Here is a 22,878-nt window from a genome sequence, read left to right as displayed (position 1 = left end):
GGGCTATGTGTGAGTGGATAGGGCGGGGCATGGGGTAAAAGGAGTGAATGAACAATATTAATATAATATCAATGGGGTGGTTAGTGTGTGTGTGTAGGGGGTGGTTAGTGTGTGTGGAGGGGTGGGTGGTTAGTGTGTGTGTGTGGGGAGGGTGGTTAGTGTGTGTGGACGGGGGGGGGTGGTTAGTGTGTGTGTGTGTGAGAGGTTTGTTAGTGTGTGTGGAGGGGGGGTGGTTAGTGTGTGTGGAGGGGGGGGGGTGGTTAGTGTGTGTGGAGGGGGGGGTGGTTAGTGTGTTTGGAGGGGGGGGTGGTTAGTGTGTGTGGAGGGGGGGGGAGGGGTGGTTAGTGTGTGTGTGTGAGAGGTTTGTTAGTGTGTGTGTGACGCTGCAGGCCACCCCCTCCCCTCGCAACTGGGCGTTGAGGGGACGGGTCCCAACCGGTCCCACTTGGTCTAGTAACTGATAAACTTATACAGTGTTGGAGTAACTCAGCGGGTCAGGCAGCATCTCAGGGGGACGTGGATAGGCAGTGTTTCAGGTCAGGACCCTTCATCAGACTTCAAGAATCATTCTGAAGCAAGATTCCAACCCGAAATGTGTCCAATTCATGTTCTCCAGAGATGCTGCCTGACCCACTGAGTTACACCAGCACTTTGTGTTTTTTTAAATAAACCAACATCGCAGTTCCTGCACCTACAGCTATGACGTGTGCTGGTCCGACAGTAACAATCACTGCTCCTGACATTCCTGAACATGTCTCTCACTTGTATCAAAATCCGACATTATCAACTACTCTGACTTACTCAAGTTCTAAGCTTTGCTAAGTGGCAAATAGATCAGAAAATAATTTAGGGGCCTGAAAAAAATTCAGGGTGAGGAAGGGGGGGGTGTTAATTTTAACAAGGGGGTGGCACGTTGCGACAGGGGTAGATTTGCTGCCTCACAGCACTGGAGACCCAGGTTCGATCCTGACCATGGGTGCTGCCTGTACGGAGTTTGTACGTTCTCCCCGCGACCGTGTAGGTTTTCTCTGGATGTTCCGGTTTCCCAGCCACACTCCAAAGAAGTACAGGTGTGTAGGTTAATTGTCCGGGTGTACTTGTAAATTGTCCCTAGCGTGTGTAGGATAGTGTTAGTGTGCAGGGTTCACGGATTGGTGCGGGCTAGATGGGCTGAAGGCCCTATTGCTGCGCTGTATCTTTAAACTAACATAAACTAAACTCTTTGAAACAAGTGTGTTGCAGTTTGCCATGCATACACAAGTCTTGCTGGTAAATCATCACTAGATTGCGGGAACAGATTTCTGGTTCAAACTGGAGATAATGCCCCTGGGATCTGACCTACATCTTTATTAGGTAAACTGCCCCAAGCCGCTTAGCGGTCTGGCATTTTGATCCAATAACAGAGGGTGAACCCAGCCGGGTGCTCGAAAAAACGAGACCTTTACAAAACCCGCAACAACAGGCCTATCGAAAACTCCTTGAATCGCAGCTTAACCTCATTGTTTACTGCCGTCTCTGCTTCTTTGCACAATAGTCGCGCCCCCAAATTTATATTGAATCCGTGAACTCAGATGGCAGCCTTTAGCATTTCACACCAGTCGAGAATATTAACAACAGCTGACCGGCTGGCTGGGGAATGCAAGGGAGGGAACAGCACAGGATGCAGAGGGCCAGAGAGGTTCCTGACCCGAACTGCAGGGATCTGCTACAAGTCAGCTGAAGGGAAATCTGCTCGCAGCCACACGCACGGGAATGAGATACAAGAGACCAGGTGAACTTTCCAGGGGGTGATAACCACAGAAATCGCTGGAGCTATTCAGTACGAAAAGCAACATGAGGAACAAGTTAGCATTTCAGGTCATTGACTTTTCCACAAGCCTCACACATGTTCTTTTCCCTGAGAATAGTATCCTTAAATTAATTGTTTAAAATTATTTTGCCTTGTAGAAAAACACTCGGTACAATTTTAAGTTTTATTTTGGGAAGAATAATTGCAGAATAAAACAAGATAAATGATTTCACCTCCCCCTGTGTAGGATGGAACTGCAGATGCTGGTTTACATCGATTATAGACTCAAAATGCTGGAGTAACTCAGCGGGTCAGGCAATGAAGGGAGCTTGAAGACCCTTCCTCAGACAGAGTCAGGGGAGAAGGAAACTAGAGGTGCAGAACAAAGTACGGCTGGCTAAGGCACCTCCTCCTCTCTCGTTAGCAGTGGATTATATCCAAGATTATGGAAACAGAAAAACAGGTGCAGGAGTAGGCCATTTGGCCCTTTGAGGCAGCACCGCCATTCAATATGATCATGGATGATCATCTAAAATCAGTACCCCGTTCCTGCCTTTTCCCCATATCCTTTGATTCCTTTAGCCCTAAGAGCTGAATCTACCTCGCACTTGAAAACATCCAGTGAATTGACCTCCACTGCCTTCTGTGGCAGATAATTCCACAGATTCACAACTCTCTGGGTGATAAAGTTTTTCCTCATCTCAGTCCTAAATGGCCTATCCCTTATTCTTAAACTGTGACCCCTGGTTCTGGACTCCCCAAACTTTGGGAACATTTTTCCTGCATCTAGCCTGTCCGATCATACTTGTACTGTGCCCTTTCACTCCACTCACTCTGACACAACTCACTGCTACCTTTCTGGGAGCATTGTTCCCCGAACTCATCAATATTATGTGCAGGAAGGAACTTCAGATGCTGATTTAAACTGAAGAAAGCTGGAGTAGCTTACTCATCTCTGGAGACAGCATCTGCCACTCTAGAGACGGCATCTCTGGAGACAGCATCTGCCACTCTAGAGACGGCATCTCTGGAGAGGAGGAATAGGTAACATTAAGGGTCTTGACCCGAAACGTCACCCACTCCTTCTCTCCAGAGATGCTGCCTGTCCCTCTGAGTTACTCCAGCTTTTTGTGTCTATCATCAATATTATACTGGATCTTCTGCCCAGTTGCCAATGCTCATGAATGGATCTTACAAGGTTTTACAAGGAGTGACAATCGGTGCACTTCAGGAAAAAGTAATTTTGAAATTAATTCCAGTTGTAACGCGATTAATGCAGATTAATTACTATAACATACCTCCAACCAGGAGCTAATTTTAAGCATAAACCATTTCACGTTAACTTAGTTTAGAAAACACTGAATATATATCGGAGAATGTTTATGAATACATTTCAAGAACACAGGTTGGCAAATCAGAAATACTTCTGGAGGTCTCTCATCTTCATAAACTGAAACAACCAAATGATTTGAACAATATTGGCTAAACATGCTGTATAAGTTTGATATTTAATTCTAATTATTAGACGGGCCAGTGAAATTGGACACAAACGTAAGATGGGTTTGTTAGTAAATTTGCAAACTAGACACCAAGATTGCCTGGGTCGTAGACTGTGAGAAAGGGTTTCACACAACACAGCAGGATAGAGATTAGCTACTGAAACGGGCGGAGAAATGGCAGATGGAGTTTAATCCAAGCAAATGTGTGCTGTTGTACTTTGGGACCTCAAATGTAAAGGGAAAATATACAATTAAAAGGCAAGACCTTTAACAGCACCAATGTACAGAGGCATCTTTGGGTCTAAGTCCATAACTCCCTGAAAGTGGAATGCTTGCCTTCATTGGTCTGGGCATTGAATATGAGGCAGGAAGTCATGATACAGCTTTATAGGACTTTAGTTCGGCTACATTTGGAGTATTGCGTGCAGTTCTGCTCACCCCCTTGCAGGAAGGATGTGGAGCCTTTGGAAAGGGTGCAGAAGAGTTTTACCAGAATGATAGACACAAAGTGCTGCAGTAACTCAGCGGTCAGGCAGTATCTCTGGAGAAAAAGGGATGGGTGATGTTTTGGGTCAGGATTCTTCTTCAAGGCTTTACAAGGATAATGTCTGGATTATCAAGGCTTTACCAGAATAATCAGCAACAGGAGGCGGTTGGACAGACTTGTATTGTTATCTGCAGAAAACTGGAGGTTGAGAGGAGTTCTGATAGAAGTATATAAAGTTATGAGAGGAATAGATAGTGTAAACAGACAGAACCTATTTGCCCAGGATAGAAATATCAAATACTAGAGAGCATAGCTTTAAGGTGAGGGGGTAAGTTTAACGGAGATGTGTGGGGTTGTTAAGAGGTTTTCAGATAAGTTTATGGATATGCAGGGAATGGAGGGATATGGATTATGACCAGGCACATAAGAGTTGGCCTTGACATCATGTTCGGCACAGACATTGTGGGCCGAAGGGCCTGTTCATGTGATGCATTGTTCCATCCTCGATACTCTATGTTCTAAATCGAAATGAAACAAATAAAACACTCCATCATGTAATAATTGATAACAATATACCAGAAGGAGATCTCCAGCATCTTCCATATCCATTAACTTTAGAGAAACTGAATTTAATAACTCACCACTCTCGAGTCTCAAGCTAACAAAACTTTGATATTTTCGACCCCGCAAAGAGCAACATCACGATAAGTCAGATCGGAATATCAAACACCCTCCCTTCACAATGTTTTCATACAATATTGCAAGATTCCAATATAGATTTGCTTTGTTGGATTATTTCCAATCATAACTTTATCATAGAACATGCCAATATCAATATTTTATGTAACTGTAAAAATATTTAATTTCTCAGTGTTCAGTTGCTTCAGATAATCAAGGCAGTTGTTCATATTCACCAAAGAGCAAAGTTTACTGTGATTGCTTCTACCACCACAGGTGGTTTACGAGATTAAGCCCTACCTTTTTGGTCTGAACCTTTATTTTTAGAAACTCGGCCTCTCGACTGAGAACGTGCCAAGGAGCATGTATCCTGACATATCCCGTGCTGGGAGACTTGGACTGAAAGAATAAAAAAATTGAAAGTAAATTAAAATAAAATAGCTGTTTCACATAAATATTCAGAATATTTCAAGAAAGTGAATTTTTAAATCAACATTATCAAAACATTCACACGCCCAATTCTTCAGAGCCATGATGCTACCCATTAAAACATTCTGATGCCGTAATTTCCAGACGTACACACTTGTAGAGGGACCAGGTACGTCCTTGCTTTGTTTCTCCACACAGTCCTGCAATCTACTTCTCAAGGTCACCTGTTATCACCACAACTAAACCAAAAATAGGTCTTGTAGACACAAGGAACTGAAGAAGCTGGTTTACACTAATGGACACAAAGTGCTGGAGTAACTCAGCGGGTCAGGCAACATCTGTGGAGAACATGGACAGGTGATGTATTACTTCATCTGAAGGAAGTTCCTGACCCGAGACACCACCTATCGACGTTCTCTAGAGATGCTGCCTGACCCGATGAGTTACTCCACCACTTTGAGTCCCTTAGTCAAAAATAATTATTTGCTACTCTACATTACATCTAAGCACAACGTTGGTGTCCAGACTTCTCCATTATGAACAGTGAGAATTTCAACAGATTTAAATCAGAAGCGGGTTAAAAAACAACACATGACAGCAGAGGAAAAGGCCTTCAGGTCCACAAAGTCTGTACCAAACATAATGCCAAGTTAAATTAATCTACTCTGCCTGCACATGATCCATATCCCTCCATTCCTGCATATATATTAGCCTATCTAAAAGCCTATTAAACACCACAATCGTTTCAGCCTCCACCACAAAACCAGGCATCCACACTATCTGTATAAAAAACTTGCCCCGCACATCTCGTTTAAACTTTCTTCTAGATCCCTCTGCTCTACAACAATCCCTGGAGCCCTGCCATTCACTGCGTAGGTCCTGCACTTGTTAGCCTTCCCAAAATGCAATACCTTGCACTTCTATTATTAAATTCCAGCAACCATTCCTAAACCCACCCACCCAACCGATCAAGATCCTGCTGCAATTTTTGACAACTTGGTCAGATTAAACTCCATCTGCCATTTCTCTGCCCATTTCTGTAGTTGATCTGTGTCCCACTGTTTAGTTAGATAGCTTTCCTCACATTCCGTGACCTAAGCAATCTTGGCGTCATCTACAAACTTACTAACCAACCCATCTATCTTTATGTGCATGTCATTTATATGTATCACAAACAGCAGAGGTCCCAGCACAGATCCCCGTGGAACTCCACTGGTCACAGACCTCCAGCTGGAATATTGTCCATCAACTACAACCCTCTGTCTTTTATTAGTAAGACAGTTCTGAATCCATCAAACCAAGTCACTGTTAATCCCGTGCATCCCGTACATATATATACTGTACATATACATACACACACATATATATATATACGTATATATACGAATATACATACATATATATATATAAACACACATATATATATACACATATATAGGCTTACTACAGCAGAAGGCCATTTGGCCCATCAGGTCAATGGTGGCTCCCAGCAGAGAAAACCTCAGCCACATTCTCCCTCCATTTGCCCACTTCACCCAACGACCAAGGCTAAAGACCTTGGCTCCAGACATCAGTTAGCCATTTTTTCGACTGCAAGATGATGGGGATGTCAGGACTGTCAAAGCATGAATGGATCATGACTGCCTTCAACATCACGGGCACCCATGTGGACAAAATTGAGCACTATCATTCAGTGTTAATTAAGTCCCCTTTGGTTGAATTAATGTCTGGCCTGGTGATAGTGGCAGCATCTATGGCCACCAGAGGACAACCTGAAGCTCCAAGTGCTTGTGAAGAGTCAGTCATTTGCTGATAATTTAAGGACTCGATTGGTAATTCGAGTTTCACTGGATCTTAATTGGTACACGTGACAATAAACAGACATTTGAACCTTTGACTACTGGCTGAGTTGCTTCTCCCCTGTGTGAACACCACCCAAGCCCGCATGGAGAACAGCTCATTCATTAATTGGTTCATTCCAAAATCCACACTAGCTGATTGCTGGTGGTTCTCCCTGGAATTTCCACAGCACTGGCTAATTAGTAATGTAATCATAAAGTAATGATTTTATGAACAACAGCAACTGTTGCACCTTTCCTTCAGCAAGTTTACTGAAGTAAAGTCTCTGTCTCGAGCGGACTAGAACTTCTGAAAAGCCGAGAACTTTTGGATGAACTTGGAGCGCTGAAGGTCGAGGGGGTGATCTTGTTGAGGTGTATTCAATGATGAGGGAAATAGATAGGGTGAATGCACAGTCGTTTTCCCAGGGTGGGGAATCAAGAACTAGGGCAGCACATCGGCTGAGTTGCTGCCTCACAGCTCCGGTGACCCAGGTTTGATCCTGTCCTCGGGTACTGTCCGTATGGAGTCTGTGCGTTATCCCTGTGACCGCCTGTGTTTCCACCGGGAACTCGAGTTTCCTCCCAGATTCCAAAGACGTGCAGATTTGCAGTTTAATTGGCTTCGGTAAAATTGTAAATTGGCCCTAGTGTGTGGGGTAGGGCAAGTGTATGAGGTGATGGCTGGTTGGTGCAATCTAGGTGGGTTGAAGGGCGTGGAGGTCGTAGGTTCAATGTGAGAAGGGAAAGATACAATAGAAACTTGAGGGGCAACTTTGGGACATCTAGGTGGACATGATGGGCCAAAGGGCCTATTCCTGTGCTGTTTAACGCTAAATAATGAGTGAAGGTTTGAAAATGAAAACAACTATTAAAAACCGATTCTAACAAAGCATTGCAGGCATTTGTTACCACAGATATAATAGATCATTTGTGTTGGGTGGGAATAATGAGAATTAAGACTGTTCTCTTCATCCCAACATCAATGATCCTAATCTGAATGATTCAGTATGTGCGGCCATTCGACCTGCAACCAAGTCAACTAAACAGCTGTAATAAAATACCCAGGTATAACTTGGCACTAAATGGAGAGCAAACCCAACTCAATCAGCGTTATCACATCAATGCACTCCATCCATTAGCAAAGTTATGCAAAGAGTTATTGAATGCCATCACCACATGTAATAAGTATAACCCCCTCCATTCCCAGTGCCCCACCAGGATGTGCACTAATTTCTCTCATTATCCTGCCTCCCGTTCCCTCTTCCCCCCCATCCACTTCCACAAATATCCCTCCCTCCGGTTTCACATTTCATGCCTCTTCTCTCCTCATTTGTCGTTCTATCTCTGGCCTTTGTCCACCCATCCGACAGCATCAACTGTATCCACCTATCACTTCCCAGGCTTTGTCCCGCCCCCACCTCTTTTCCAGCTTTCCCCCCCCCCCCCCCCCCCCCCCCTATTCCAATCAGTCTGAAGAAGGGTCCAGAACTGAGACATCACCTGTCCATGTTCTCCAGAAATGCTGCCTGACCTGCTTTGTGTTCTGTGCTCATTCCCTATACACGTGACGACAAGCACACCAAGTGCCTTCGTCACCATCCTTTCCAGCTGTGCAGCCATTTTCAGGGAACTGTGTACCTGTACCCTCTCATGTCTCTCTGCTCCACAATACTCTCCAGTACTTTACTGTGTAAGTCCCACTCTGGTTTGTCTTAGCGGAATGCACCACCTCACACTTGTCAAAGTTAAATTCCAAAATACAAGTGAATGAACTTGAGGAGGAAGTGATCAGCCCTGGTTGAATGGCAGAGTAGACTCGATGGGATGAATAGCATAATTCTACTCTTACAACTTGTGAACGTGAACTTGTGTCCCATTCCAGCTTCCCCCGAGAACCCAAACATCATGGAAAAAAGAACCTGAAAAAAATTCAGCAGCGGAACAGGCCCTTCGGCCCACAATTCCCGTGCCGAATACGATGCCAAGTTAAATGAATCTCCGCTGCCAACATGTGATCCATATCTGTCCATTCCCTGCATATCCTTTCTAAAAGCCAATATCCTACCTGCCTTCACCACCAATGGCTCAAAGGTTCCATGGTTCTTTATTATCACATATACCAGTGAAATTCCTTTTTGCATACAGGTCAGTAAGATTATTATCATACATAAATACAATCCCCGACTAAGTACAGATGCATAGAACTAGCCCGGTTGAGTTCATATGCAAGAGTCGCCAGGTATTGGCACCATTTCCAAAGTCCAAGCTACAGCTGGCCATAATGGCCTGTTGCAGCCGTCATCTCCAGCAACACGTTCCAGGCACCCAAGAATGGGTGACGTAAGAATAACTTGCCCCACATTTCACCTTTAAACCTTTCCCCTCTCACCTTGAAGCCATGGCTTCTAATCTTTGACATTTCCACCCTGGGAAAAGGTTCTGCCTGTCTACCCTATCTCTGCCCTAGGACAGAAGCAATCTTCAGCCAAGTTGATGACTACATGACACCATAACTGAGAGCACTAGATACACCAGGGACAGTTGCTTCCCCGCTGTTATCAGACAATTGAACCATCCTACCAACAACCAGAGAGCAGTCCTGAGCTAGTATCTACCTCATTGAGACCCTCGGACTATCTTTAATCGGACTTTGCTTGACTTTACCTTGCACTAAATGTTATTCGCTTTGTCATATATCTGTAACACTGTGGCTGGCTCGATTGTAATCATATATTGTCTTTCCGTTGACTGGCTAGCAAGCAACAAAAGCTTTTCACTGTACCTTGGTACACGTGACAATAAATTAAACTAAACATGACACTGTACTCTAGAGCCAGCTGTGCCTTGTAAGAACACTGACATTTACCAGTCAATGTGGAAAATTGCCACCAAATCTAGTTCACAAAAAGCAGGGCAAATCTAATGCAGCTAATTCCATCCCAATGTACTCTCAGTCATCAGTAACAGGATGGTGGATAACATGGGCGGTGCTGTCCTCTGGCACTTGTTCACCAGTAACCTGCTCCTTGATGCTGCTTCAGTTTTGCCAAATCAATTGGCTTCAGATATCATCACAGCCCTGCTCTCAACATGGAACAAGTTACGGAGGGGTGAGAGAGGGAGGGACCATTCTAGATATAAAGGGAGCATTTGTCTGAGTGTGGCATAAAGATGCACTGGTGAAGCTGAAGTCAAGGGGCATCAAGGGAAAAATTCCCCGCTGGTTGAGGTTAGCCCTCACACAGGGGGAAGGTGACTACAACTGTTAGATCAGTCATCTCATTCCCAGGACATCTCTGCTGGAGAGCAGCAAGAATGGTCTCGACACGAAACGTCACCTACCCATGTTCTCAAGAGATGCTTCGGAAGGAACTGCAGTTGCTGGTTTATACCGAAGGTAGGCACAAAGTGCTAGAGTAAGTCTGCGCGTGACGCTTCAGGTCAAGACCCATCTTCAGGCAGCATCTCTGGACAAGAGGAATAGGTGACCTTTGAGATCGGAACCCTTCTGTCTCTCTTCCCCAGAGGTGCTGCCTGACCCGCTGAATTACCCCAGCGCTTTGTGTCCTTCCTTGCATATTTCTCGGGCCAGTATTTCAGGCCCAATGCCCTTTGCCTCCATCAGTGATCTGGAGTTCATGCTGACCCACCACCAGGAACAGGTTGCGCCCCATTCCATTCCTCTGCCGGCTTTCACAAGCTCTGCAAAATCCAGCCACCAGCTGTTAATTTAAATTTAAGATGCCAATTGCACTGCGGGAATCTGGAATAACTGTTGTAATGAAGTGTTCCTTCCATCCAAGTGGGGACAACCTAATCACTAAAAATATTTACACAGGCTATTAATTTTAACTCCATTTTATGGGTTATTGTCACCAACTTTTTTTTATTTATTTTTTTTAAATTATTTTTATTAGAAGTACGGTAAGTTACAATAATACACAACACATATGTCTTAATACATTTTTTGTACCGCTTCATTTTTTGAGCTTTAAGAAAAAGATAGAAGTAAAGGAAGTAAGGAAAGTGCGCAAGAGTCGTGAAGGTGCAAGAGAGTGTTGAGAAAAGAAAGCCCCTTAGAAAATAAGTTAGAGAAGGAAGTAAAGAAAGAAAGTGCTAAAAGCCCCCTAGAAAAGAAGGAAAAAGAAAGGAGAAACAATCGCTCTATTATAACATTAAACTCTGCTGAAAGGGGACTACCAACCAAGTCTGTTTTTGTTGTTTTACCCCCTGTGTTTTTGTGCCAGATCCTGGTACCATTTATTTATTTATTTATTTTTTAAATTACTATTGCACCTCATGCTTGTAATAGTTCCAAAAACGTAGACCACGTCTTTTGGAATTGGTCTGCTTTGCCTGCTAAGAGGAATCTCATCTCTTCCAGATGTAGTGTTTCAAACATATTTGATATCCACATTTTTATTGTTGGTGTGGGCGCATTTTTCCAGAATTTAAGTATGAGCTTTTTTCCCATTATTAGCCCGTAATTGAGTAAATTCTTCTGAAACACGTTTAGTTCAGGGTTACCTTCCGATATTCCAAAAATGATCCATTCTGGTTTTGGTACCAGTTTTATTTTGATTAATTTTGTAAAGATATCAAATATTTCATACCAGAATTTTTGGATTTTTGTACAAAAAACAAAAGAATGCGCTATGGTAGCTTCTTGACACAGACATTTATCACAGATGGGTGAGACATTAGGGAAGAGTTTATTTATTTTAGTTTTTGAATAATATAGTCTATGTAATGTTTTGAATTGGATGAGAGTATGTCGTACGTTGATCGAACATTTATGCACCTGTAGTAAGTGATTATCCCAGCTCTCTTTTGAAATTTTTATAGCTAATTCTTGTTCCCAGTCTCTTCTAATTCCATCAGTTGTGGGTATTTCTATGTTTAAGATGATGTTATATAGATACGATATTAGATTAGCTGATTCCACCTTTGTCTTCATTGCTTCATCCAGTAAGTCGGTAGGCATATTATGATAGTGTCACCAACTTTAATGTGTTCCAGTCTTTCAGAGCACAGTACTTAATATTGTATACATCCAAATATTCACTCAGGGACAACACTATCATTGTCTCATTCTCAGTTGTTCATCTATTATTAGTCCATCTTGTTGAGTCATCTGTCCATTCAACATACGGTGATGATGAAATGTTTAGAGCTACAGTAAGGAAGCAGGCCCTTCGCCCCACCGACTTCACGCCGACCATCGATCACCCGTTCACACTAGCTCTATGGTATCCCACTTTCACATTCAATCCCTAAACACTGGAGGCAATTTACAGAGGGCCAATTAGCCTACAAACTCGCACTTCTTCCAGATGTGGGAGGGAAACCAGAGCACCTGGAGGAAACACACATGGTCACAGAGAGAACGTGCTAACTCCACGCACAGGCAGCACCCAATGTCAGGATCGAACCCAGGTCCCTGGCGCTGTGAGGCAGCAGCTCTACCCGCTGCACCACTGTGCTGCCCCATGCACTGATGTCCTTGGCTTGAGCCCTTGTACAAACCCATTGTAGGCCAGGTTGAGCTGGGAAGGACCACTGATCATCTCAACATTCATCCCGTGGCCATCATGAGGTCCTTCACCATCAGACACAACATCCCAGGAGTCACATTGATCATCGCCTCAAATGGACCAACCACAGACACTGTGGGCTCAGGAGCAGGACAGGGGATGGGTACATTGCCAGCAGTCATTCTCCCCTGATATCCCTCTCCACCACATACAAAGCACAATCAGAAAGGTGATGAGAACTCCCCATTACCCTGGATGAAGGCAGCATCAGTAACTAGCAAACTCGCCATAGTTCTGGGTCAGGTCCGGACCAGACTCATGGCAACGGGTTGGACTTGCCCGGTAAGATCTCATTAATTTCCCACCCGAGCAGATTAGTAAACTTCATGCCCATTTTACATCAACCTTGTAGCTTTATGGGCAATATTATAATCTTTTTATTCCAGAACAAAAATCAAAAAGGGCTCTTGTCCCTTATTACATTCCAGTGCCGTGCAATGAATGTAGAACTACCTAGTCAGATTGTAGCCTTGGGTTTAGCAAGAAATGTTCTGGCTTTGTGCCTTCTTACCAGGGTGAAGCACCAGGAAATGGTAAAAGATAACCATTCACCAGATCAGTGCCTCCTGTGGGGTGAAGCAGGACAGGCACATAGTGGCACAGCGGTAGAGAACTGGGTTCGATCCTAACTGCAGGTACTGTTTTTGTGGAGTTTATACGTTCTCCCTGTGACCGCATGGGGTTTCTTTCGGGTGCTCCGGTCTCCTCCCATATGGTTGGCATGGACTTGATGGGCCGAAGGACCAGTTTCCATGCTGTATCTCTAAACTAAACTAAATATGTTTCACTATCAAAACTTTCAATACAATTCCAGGAAGGAGTAGTTTATCCAATATCATCATTTTTAAAAAGCCCTGCTTTAAATCAGTGAAAAGCTGCCTTGCATTAAAAATATTAAAATATATATATTATGTCAGAGAACTTGGGTTATTCAAAGCAGCGAGAGCCTCAGCTGTGTTAGGGCCTCTTGATCGACCTGCGATCAACGGTCGATGAGCGTGAGGAGGGGAGGGAAAGACAATGGGGACCCGGCTTGGGGGGGCTGCCGTGAGGGACGGTGGGAGAACAAAGGGGGCCCCGGTCTGGGGGGGGGGGTGGGGCACTCTAGTTTAGAATCCTCTGCCAAGGGGATAAGTCTGTGTTTGTTTGTTTGTTCATTTGTTCCGGTGAAGGTGCTGTGCCCACGACAGCCGGCCTACAGTCCCTTGTCTTTTTCTTTTTCTTTTCACTTTTTAATTCAAGTTTTTCATGTACCTTGTTGTGTGCTGTGACTGTTGGCAGACCAATTTCCCTCCGGGGATGAATAAAGTTTTATCATATCTTATCGTATCATGGAAACAAATAATGGTTAAATGAGCTACTTCAGTTGCATGTTCGAGACACAAACCAATGATGGAACATGAGGTTTAATACTCAGTGCATTGACTCTCCCAACTGAACACTGGATGTTGAGCAATGGCATGTCCCCCTCAACCTTGCCCCGTTTTCGTCGTCTCCCAAATTGAAACTGCAGGCCTGTCCCACTTGAGCGTTATTTGCGCGTCACGCATATGGCACGCGAAGATTTCGTGAATCCCAAAATCCTGAGGCGCCGCGTGTGAACGCATGTCACTCCTTATGTCACCATGCACCATGCGCGCGTAATGCACACCAAGCGCGCATCACTTGCGCGTTACGGCACGCGCATCGTGCGTCATTACGCATAAATGATGTCGTGTAAATGACGCGCAAATGAAAGTGGGACAGGCCCTTGAGAAATTCACTTGTGCATCAAGTGTGAGTTAAAGTAAGTCTGCACCATGTTGAACCCAGGTGCTACTCACACAAGTTTCAAGAAGAGTTTCTAATGCAGCACAGGTAGAAGTAACCCCAGAACTTCCATGCAAGAAACAAAGTGTTTTCGAGTCGAGAGCCTTCTTCAGAAACGTTGTCAATCTGTCCCCCTCCACAGATACTGGCTGACTTGCTGAGTTCCTCCAGCACTCGAAAAAACTCCTGACTCTAAAAAAAATTGGTTCTTGCATGGAAGTTCTTGGGTCCGTTGTGTTTTGTATCAGAACATCCAGTGTAGTTGACTTTTAGCTGCCTTCTTGGGGGTAAAGAAGGAGGAGCATCACAGGCTGGCAATGACAGTGATGTTTGCAACCTGTGTGCAAATACGAATGTAAAAGCAAACAATATTACATCAGCTAGGCAAAGGAAATCAAATTAAATTACATTTTGCAAATTGGCAGAGGGATAGTTTGGAAACAATGCAAGAATATTAATTTACTTAGCTTTTTTACCTAGCTTTTTCCCCCTAACTATTCACATAAGGGTGGTTTTGTGTAATTTCACAATCAGTATTACTTAGTCAGTGTTTTCTCTCTCCCTATGTTGTAGAATTTCCAGTCATCAATGTTAATTAAAGGAACATGCCGTGAATAATTGGATGAGGAGCAACACTGGGATTAATCTCCACAGAGGATGAGGAGGATATTTATCAGATTATACAAAGTTATGAAAGTTCCTGAGAGAATAAATAAGGAGAAATTATTTCCACCAGCAGGAGAAATGATGATCATAGGAGACCGAGTTAAAATAGTTGTCACAAGTACCTGGGGAAAGATTAGTTTATTTTATGCTGCAGATTATCTTTGGGGAAAAAAGTATTTTCAACAATAACATTCAGAAAAATTAGTACATTCAAATGAATTTAAAAGACATTTGAACAGATATGGGCAGGTGGGACTAATGTACCTGCGGCATTCTGATCGACATGGGCGAATTGGAACGAAGGACCTGTTCTTGTGCTGTTTATATCTATGATTCCATGACTAATTAAAAAAGGAAATGTTAGGGATATTGGGAAAGATTGTGGATTGGGACTAATCAGGTAATTAGTTCTGCTTTGTATCAAATTTGTTGGAGCAAGTAATCTTGGTGTCTTTTCATCCCATTTAATTACTTAAAAAGTGAATTTAAAATTTGTGCCTCAGCTGGTTGTATGTGCATAGGAAACCTGGCTCGATTTAATGAATGGAAACCCCAAATCAGCTGTGAAAAATAACATTTGATTAAACATGAAATGAATCATCGGCGTCACTAAAACAGATGTGAGGAATTATATAGAGATGCCTTTAACATTCTTGCAATATAAATTTGAAGGTCTCTCTAAATACAGAGTTGCACATTTTATTGTAAGATTTTTTCATTGACTGCAGATGTTTAAATTAGTATTAAGAATGTGATTCATGTGGGACTAAAGGCATGGGAATTCGTTCAGAATTTAGGCAAAAATCAGAATAGTCCAAGGCTATTGAATATCCAAGGGTACATTATATTGGCTTGTATGCTGGCTGTACTCAGTATAAATCAAACATTTTATACAAGCCAAAGCAACAATATATTACACTAATTCAGATGCAAGGAAAATTAAATTGACATGATTTTACAATAATTATATGATATTTTGGATTCAAAATAAAAAGTTTAATTGCATTAGATTGCTCTTGGAGGTATTACAATAATCAGGCAATGCATGTGATATGTAGGACTTCCAATGCATTTGATATGCAGGACTTCCAATACGTGCAATATGCAGTACTTCCAATGCGGATAGATTACTCCCCAACTGGTAGACATGCCATAGCTCAAGCTGGGAGCTCTGGAATTCCACTTGCAAAGGCCATTGCCCCTTCCCTGCCTTTGCTCTGTAAAACCCCGCTAGGATATGGAGGTGGCACGACAAATAATCCAGAAACCTGGGCCAACAATGTAGGGACTAAACTCCAAATCCCATCAAGGGGGCTACTGTAGAAACAAGGAACTGCAGATGCTAGTTTACCAAGTAAAGACACAGAGTGCTGGGGTAACTCAGCGGCTCAGGCAGCATCTTTGGAGAAAATGGATGGGTGGGGTTTTGGGTCAACATCATTCTGAAAAATACTGAACTTAAATCCACAACTAGTCCATCTCAACGATTACTGCAAAAACTACCGAGCGATTATAAAAATGATTTAGTTTATGAACGACATTCATGGCAGAACATCTGCTAAGCTTAGCTTGTTGGTTTATATGTAACACCAATCATCTCCAGTGTGATTGAACCATAATCCTCTGAAATGGCCACATAATTCGCTGAATCCAGGAACAAATAAGGAGGTGTAAGAAGGGGTGGTCTTGCCAATAATGTCAAAATTACCAACGCAAAAACTGTACCTTGAATGACTTTGTCCAATCTTCTGGGCAAGTGCAAGCTAACCTTTGTATGTGGTTAATATACTATAATATCTAATCGAATATTTGATAATATTCTCTGAAATAGCGAATCCTACTATCTTAAAAAGATACAAAATAACTGCTATCATGGTTTTTATGTTATTATATTAATTTCTAAATAATGTCTCTTGCACATTGACCAGCAGAGGATGAACCGAAAGATCCGTGACGACAAAATGTTATTGACAACAATACTTATAGAACATAGAACAGTACAGCACAAGTACAGGCCCTTCAGCCCACGATATCTGTGCCGAACATAATGCCAAGGCCATCTCTTATCTACCTGCACATAACCTATATCCCTCCATATACACGTGCCGATCCAAAGATCTTTTAAATGTCACTATCGTATCTGCCTCAACCTCCACCCCAGCAGTGTGTTCCGGGCACCCACCACCCTCTGTGTAAAAAATATTGTCCCATACATCTCCTTTAAACTTGGCCCCTCTCACCTTAAAGCTATGGCCTCTAATATTTGTATTCTTTTCATCCTGAGAAAAGGGTTTCAACTTTCTCCTCTGTCTGAGCCTCTCGTTGTTTTATATACTTCTGTCAGGTCTCTAAAGTCCATCTAACATAGTAAGACCACCTGTGACATGCATTAGTGCAATCAGACCTTTCACACTGAGACAGAGGGAGAATTCAGGAAAGTAACCAGAAGCATGCTCAAAATAACTTCATCTTTGCTTAGTTATCCACATCTAGGAAATTTATTCCAACATTTTCCTTGCAAAATTGCCACTAATATCCCTCTACAACTCGAACTTTCAGAGGACAATTCATGTTCTCACCTCTTTGTCTCTCTCTATCTCCAGTCCGCTCTCCACGAGGTTCTTTTCAAACTCCTCTCTCCGAGCTCTCTTTTCTTCCTCCGCAGACCCGTGAGCGCTGCTAATGTCCAGCACAAAGTCTCGCTGGCCCACCGGTACTTTAGCGTGCTCCTTGCTTCTGTGAGAAATTGTCGCCGTGCCATTTAGAACAAGAGCTCCAGCCGACAAGGGTGTGACTTTTTTGTTTTGATAAACCAAGATATAATCCACCTTTCTCCTCCCATCTCTGAAATACAAGCCTTTTTTATTGTTTTCCCTTTTCTTATCTTCAAGGTAGTAGTCAACAACCTGTCGAAAGACAAATAGGATAAATGAAGAAAACACTCACAACATCTCTCAGCTTTTATAGTAATGAATATTCAAAGATTCTAAACGAACCAGAAATGTGACACAATATGATTGTCGATAATGTTACCTGCTTTGGGTGTCTTCAATGGTTTTATCTGTGGTTTCAGTATTTGTAATATATATACGGAGCTCTGTATTACAAATTACAGGTTGATTACCTTCAGGGTGAGAAAACACAGTGGGGGGCGGCACAGTGGTGCAGCGGGTAGAGCTGCTGCCTCACAGTGCCAGAGACCCGGGTTTAATCCCGACCTCGGGTGCTGTCTGTGTGGAGCTTGCACGTTCTCCCTGTGAACGTGTGGGTTTTCGCCCATTGCTCGGGTTTCCCCCCACTTCCCAAAGTTGTGAGGGTTTGTAAGTAAAACAAAAATTGTCCCTGGTGTGTAGGGAGCAGATGTGAAAGTGGGATAACATAGAACTAGTGTGAACATGAGATCGATGGTTGGCAATGACGTTATGGGCTGAAGAGCCTGTTTCAATGCTAAATCTCCAATCTAAACTAAAGCTAAAGGTAAAGTTGACGTTGTTGAAAATGCAAGATAGTATGCACTTGTAATGTTATTCTTTACACCGATCACTTCATCAGCTGAAATGCAGATTCCTTGAATTCAGTGGATTTAAATATAGGCTCTGTGATATAATGGATAGCACCAGCCAGTGAGTTCATTGTGTGTGTCTTGGCAGAGCAAAAAACTCAACTGGGATGTTCTCATAAGGTTCATTTATTGTCACATTCTCAACATGGACCAAGATGTGGTCCAACATGTTATTGATTCACTTTTCCTAATGAACAAGTTTAGAACGGACATTGATCGAAAGACAAAGTGCTGGAGGAAGTCAGCGGGTCAGGCAGCATCTGAGGTGGGAATGGACGGACAACGTTTTCAGGTTGGGCCCCTTCTTCAGACAGAGTATGAACCAGTGAAATCCTCCAGCATTTTGTGTTTTGTTCAAAATTCCAGCATTTACAGTCTCTCCTGTCTCAGAAATTACCTTGCAGACTAATTGCCAACTAATGTTACTTATATCAACATTACTAGCACATTAAACAAGATGTAAAAGGCTCAGATAAAGATGTGACATGCCTCCTCTGTACGTGTGATAGCCACCATCATGATACAAGATACTCACAGGGCGACCAAGAGGAACTGCAAGATCCATCTGCAAATTCAAATGTTATTTCAACCAACAACTGCAGGCAGCAGAGACAGAATAATATAGCATCTCTTCTCCGGCAAGAGAAAGGTTTTATTTCCTCCAACCTTCAAGTGAACAGAATGGAATTTGGTTTTCCCCACCCCTTGGAATTGTTGAGCTGCAGCAAACAGACGGAGGATCCAGTGGTTCAAGCCACAATGCTGAGCATTCAAACTTGCTGTGATCTGTATGTATGTGTATGTGTGTGTGTTCTTTTATACTCAGCCTCAGGTACAGGTGAGTCCATGGAGATGCAGCCTCCAGTCAGGGTCACCATGACAACACCCGTAATCAGCTGCTGTCTTAGTCATCTCTCTCTCAGATACACACACACGGGCGGCACATTGGCGCAGCGGTAGAGTTGCTGCCTTACAGTGCCAGACCCCCCCGAGTTCGATCCTGACTACCGGTGCTGTCTGTGTGGAGTTTGTATATTCTCCCTGTGACCTTGGGTTTTCTCCGGATCCTCTGGTTTTCACCCACACCCCAAAAATGTGTGGGATAGTAGATTACTTGATTTATGTAGATTGTCCCTAGTGTGTAGGATAGTGCTAGTGTACAGGGTGATGGCTGTGGATTCTGTGGGCCGAAGGGCCTGTTTCCACGCTGTATCTCTAAAGCCACAAGCGCACACACTCAGGCATGCATAAACACATGCACACGCATGCACAGACGCACACACACACACACACACGTGGTGACGGGTGCAAGAATTTCACTGAGCAGCACATACATGACAATAAATAACCATTGAACGACAGAGACGGAGACAGAGACATTCAGACGTACCGGTGGGCTTTCTGGTCGCTCCTCAAGGATGGGGCCTGCCATTGTATTGCCCACAGCTCCATCGGTGTGGCTGAAGGGTATCCGAGGCAGGTACTGTGGAACGGTCAGGTGTTTCTCGTACTGCGCAGTCCGAGCCCTTGACACAGCTGTGGGCTTTTGATGTCGGCAATGTGGGAGAATTACAGGGCTACCTGTCGGTGAGAGGTGTCAAATATCACGTCTTATTTGTACGTACAACATGCAATCATTTTTATATATTTAATTACAAGTGTCAACACAAGTTTGCCATTTCAGATCTGTCCATCTCCGGTAAAATAGAACATAGAACTGTCCGGCACAGGAAGGGACCCTTCAGCCCACAATGTCTGTGCCAAACATGATCCAAATTAAACGGATTTATTTTGTCTGCATATACCCCAACCAAAATCAGTCAGAAGAAGGTCCTGACCGAAAACGACACCTATCCATGTTCTCCAGATATGCTGACTGACCCGCTGAGTTGCTCCAGCAATTTGTGTCATTTTTAGTAAACCAGCATCTGCCGTTCCTTGTGTCAATCTGTCCACATATGTTTTTGCCTTCAGAATTCACACATCAGGATGCAGCAGTGGTGCAGCGGGTAGAGCTGCTGCCTCACAGTGTCAGAGACTCGAGTTTATTCTTGACCTCGGGTAATGTCTGTGTGTGGAGTTTGCACGATCTCTCTATAACAGCGAGGGTTCCCTCCGGACTCTCCAGTTTCCTCCCACATACCAAAGGCGTGTAGGTTTGTAGGTTGATTGGCCCTCAGTAAAATTGTGCCTTGTGTGTCGGGAGTGGATGAGAAAGTGGAATAACAGAACTTGTGTGAATGGGTGATTGTTGGTCGGCGTGGACTCGGTGAGCCGAAGGGTCTATTTCCACGCTGTATCTCTAAACAATCTCATCTCAGAGACACCAGGAACCAGGCTCCAGAATAAATAAAACAAAGTTAAGATTTAGCATTATTTTGAAACCCATTTTACTCTCCAGCTGTGGGATTTTCTGCAGCTTGCTCAGTGTTACTACAGAGGCCTGGTGCAGGCAACAGAAGGATTTCAAGGTTATCTGTGCAGGGATTACAAATATCTGTTTATAGAGACAGCCTTTGCCACAGACATCTAATCAGAACATATTAGTGCCAAATCTCCTTCGTTATTAATTCTACCTAAGTTTCACAGGTTGTAAGCTTTTTAAATAAAATAGATTTAAACTAACAAACAATACCCAAAAGGACACAAATGCTGGAGTAATTCAACAGGTCCGACAGTATCTCTGGTGAACAAGAATAGGTGACGTTTCGGGTCAAGAAGAAGTGTGAAGAAGTGTGTGTTTCCATGTGTGTGAGTGCGTGTGCCTGTATGTGTGTGTGTGTGTGTGTGTGTGTGTGTGTGTGTGTGTGTGTGTGTGTGTGTGTGTGTGTGTGTGTGTGTGTGTGTGCGCGTGCATGTGTGTGCGCACGTGCACGTATTCAGTCTGAAGGAGGATCTAGACTTGAAACGTCACCTATCCATGTTCTCCAGAGATGCTGCCTGACCTGCTGAAATACTCCAGCACTATGTGCCATTTTGTATATTAACCAGCATCTGCAGTTCTTTGTTTGTACAACAAACAATACGGGTCCTTATAAACAACTTATTACAATTGGGGGCTACTTTATAGAGAAACAAGGAACCACAGACGCTGGTTTACAGAAAAGGACACAAAGTGTTGGAATAACTCAGCAGGTAAGGCAGCATCTCTGGAGAACATGGATAGGTGACGTTTCAGGTCGCGACCCTTTTTCAAACTGATTGTTGGGGTGGGGGACTGGGAGGTGGGGGAGGGACATATGAAAGCCAGAAGAGGAGAGAGGCAGGATGAAGCATGACAGGTAATAAGTGGACACAGGTGAGGGGGGGGGGGGGTGGAACAAGGGGCAGATTTTTTTTTCCCCAATAACACAAGGTTTGAGACAGAAGGATTAAATGTACCTTTAGCACCCTGACATGGGTCAGGATCCAGATCCGGACTCAGAACCCTCTTGTCCCGACTGACAGGGGGTGAAAGAATAGCACTTTGAGAAAAATATCTGTTCCAATATTAAAGTTTAAAGCTGTTTTCTTTGTGTCAGAGGGGCATGATAGGATCGTGAAGGACAACTTTTTCACACAGAGAGTGGTGGGTATATGGAACGAGCTGCCAGGAAAACACACAATTTGGACAGATACATGGATAGAAAAGGATTAGAGAGAAATAGGCCACAAGCCGACAGGTGGGACTAGTGTAGATGGGGCATTTTGGTCGGCATGGAGGAGTGGGGCCGAAGGGCCTGTTTCCATGTATGATTCTGTCTGCGGAGGGCATGGACGGACACAGAACAGAACACATTGTAAAAACAAAACCATCATCTCCACGACCGTCTCCTATCCCTGAGGTCTCCAGCCCTGGTCACACTTGGCTGTTTAAACAGCCCAGGCGCTGGTTCCCACCAGCACGTTGCCAAAGCAGGAGGGTGGAGGGTTCGGTAACAACTCTTATAGGTGTTGTAGTCCTGCATCGACCCGCCGGTATGTTGCACTGGTTGCAAACGTGCCGAGTATCACCATTACACAAACACCCAAACCAAGAACAGTCGCCAACCTGAGACATCAGGCGTAGAGTTCTCGACTGGGGATCAGGCAAGCATTTAAATAACTCCCCATTTATTGAAGATAGACACCAAATGCTGGGGTGGGACAGGCAGCATCTCTGGAGAGAAGGTTTGTTGACTTGGTTTGTTCCGAGTTGGTTGGAGAATTAATTGCAGCTAAATAATAATGAACGACACTAAACTAAGATGACACACACACACATCTTACACGCTGGTAATATCGCCGCGCTAATGTTATTGCAACAGGTTGCCCACACTGTGTATGTACACATATTAAACCCAAGTCCACCCCGACCCCTCGCCGCCCACCCACCCACCCACCCTCTCCAGGGCACAGGGAGCGGAGACCTACCGGCTGCTGTCCGCCTGCCCTCTGCCATGTCGGCCCATCAGTGCTGGAGGTGATCAGAGAGATGATCGGTCCCGCCGGGGATAACACGCCGCTGCTAATTCCATGTAGACTGCGAGGCAGAATTAGCCGGAG

General features: G+C 43.9%; 1 protein-coding gene across 1 annotated transcript in view; it reads right to left on the bottom strand.

Annotated features, from left to right (window-relative positions):
* Positions 1-22,878, bottom strand: part of LOC116985128 (anoctamin-2-like) — an 83,122-nt gene extending 60,244 nt beyond the window's left edge. Inside the window, exons 1-4 of the mRNA XM_033039594.1 lie at positions 22,747-22,878; positions 19,745-19,935; positions 17,372-17,698; positions 4,754-4,852 (exon numbers count right to left, since the gene is read on the bottom strand). Of these exons, the coding sequence (XP_032895485.1) occupies positions 4,754-4,852; positions 17,372-17,698; positions 19,745-19,935; positions 22,747-22,774 (645 nt within the window). The 5' untranslated portion in view covers positions 22,775-22,878. The remainder of the gene's footprint in view (positions 1-4,753; positions 4,853-17,371; positions 17,699-19,744; positions 19,936-22,746) is intronic.

Source organism: Amblyraja radiata, chromosome 21, assembly GCF_010909765.2.
Source record: "Amblyraja radiata isolate CabotCenter1 chromosome 21, sAmbRad1.1.pri, whole genome shotgun sequence".
Taxonomy (NCBI): Eukaryota; Metazoa; Chordata; class Chondrichthyes; order Rajiformes; family Rajidae; genus Amblyraja; species Amblyraja radiata.
Note: the sequence above shows the minus strand (reverse complement) of the source record. Positions and strands in the feature narration are given on the sequence as shown.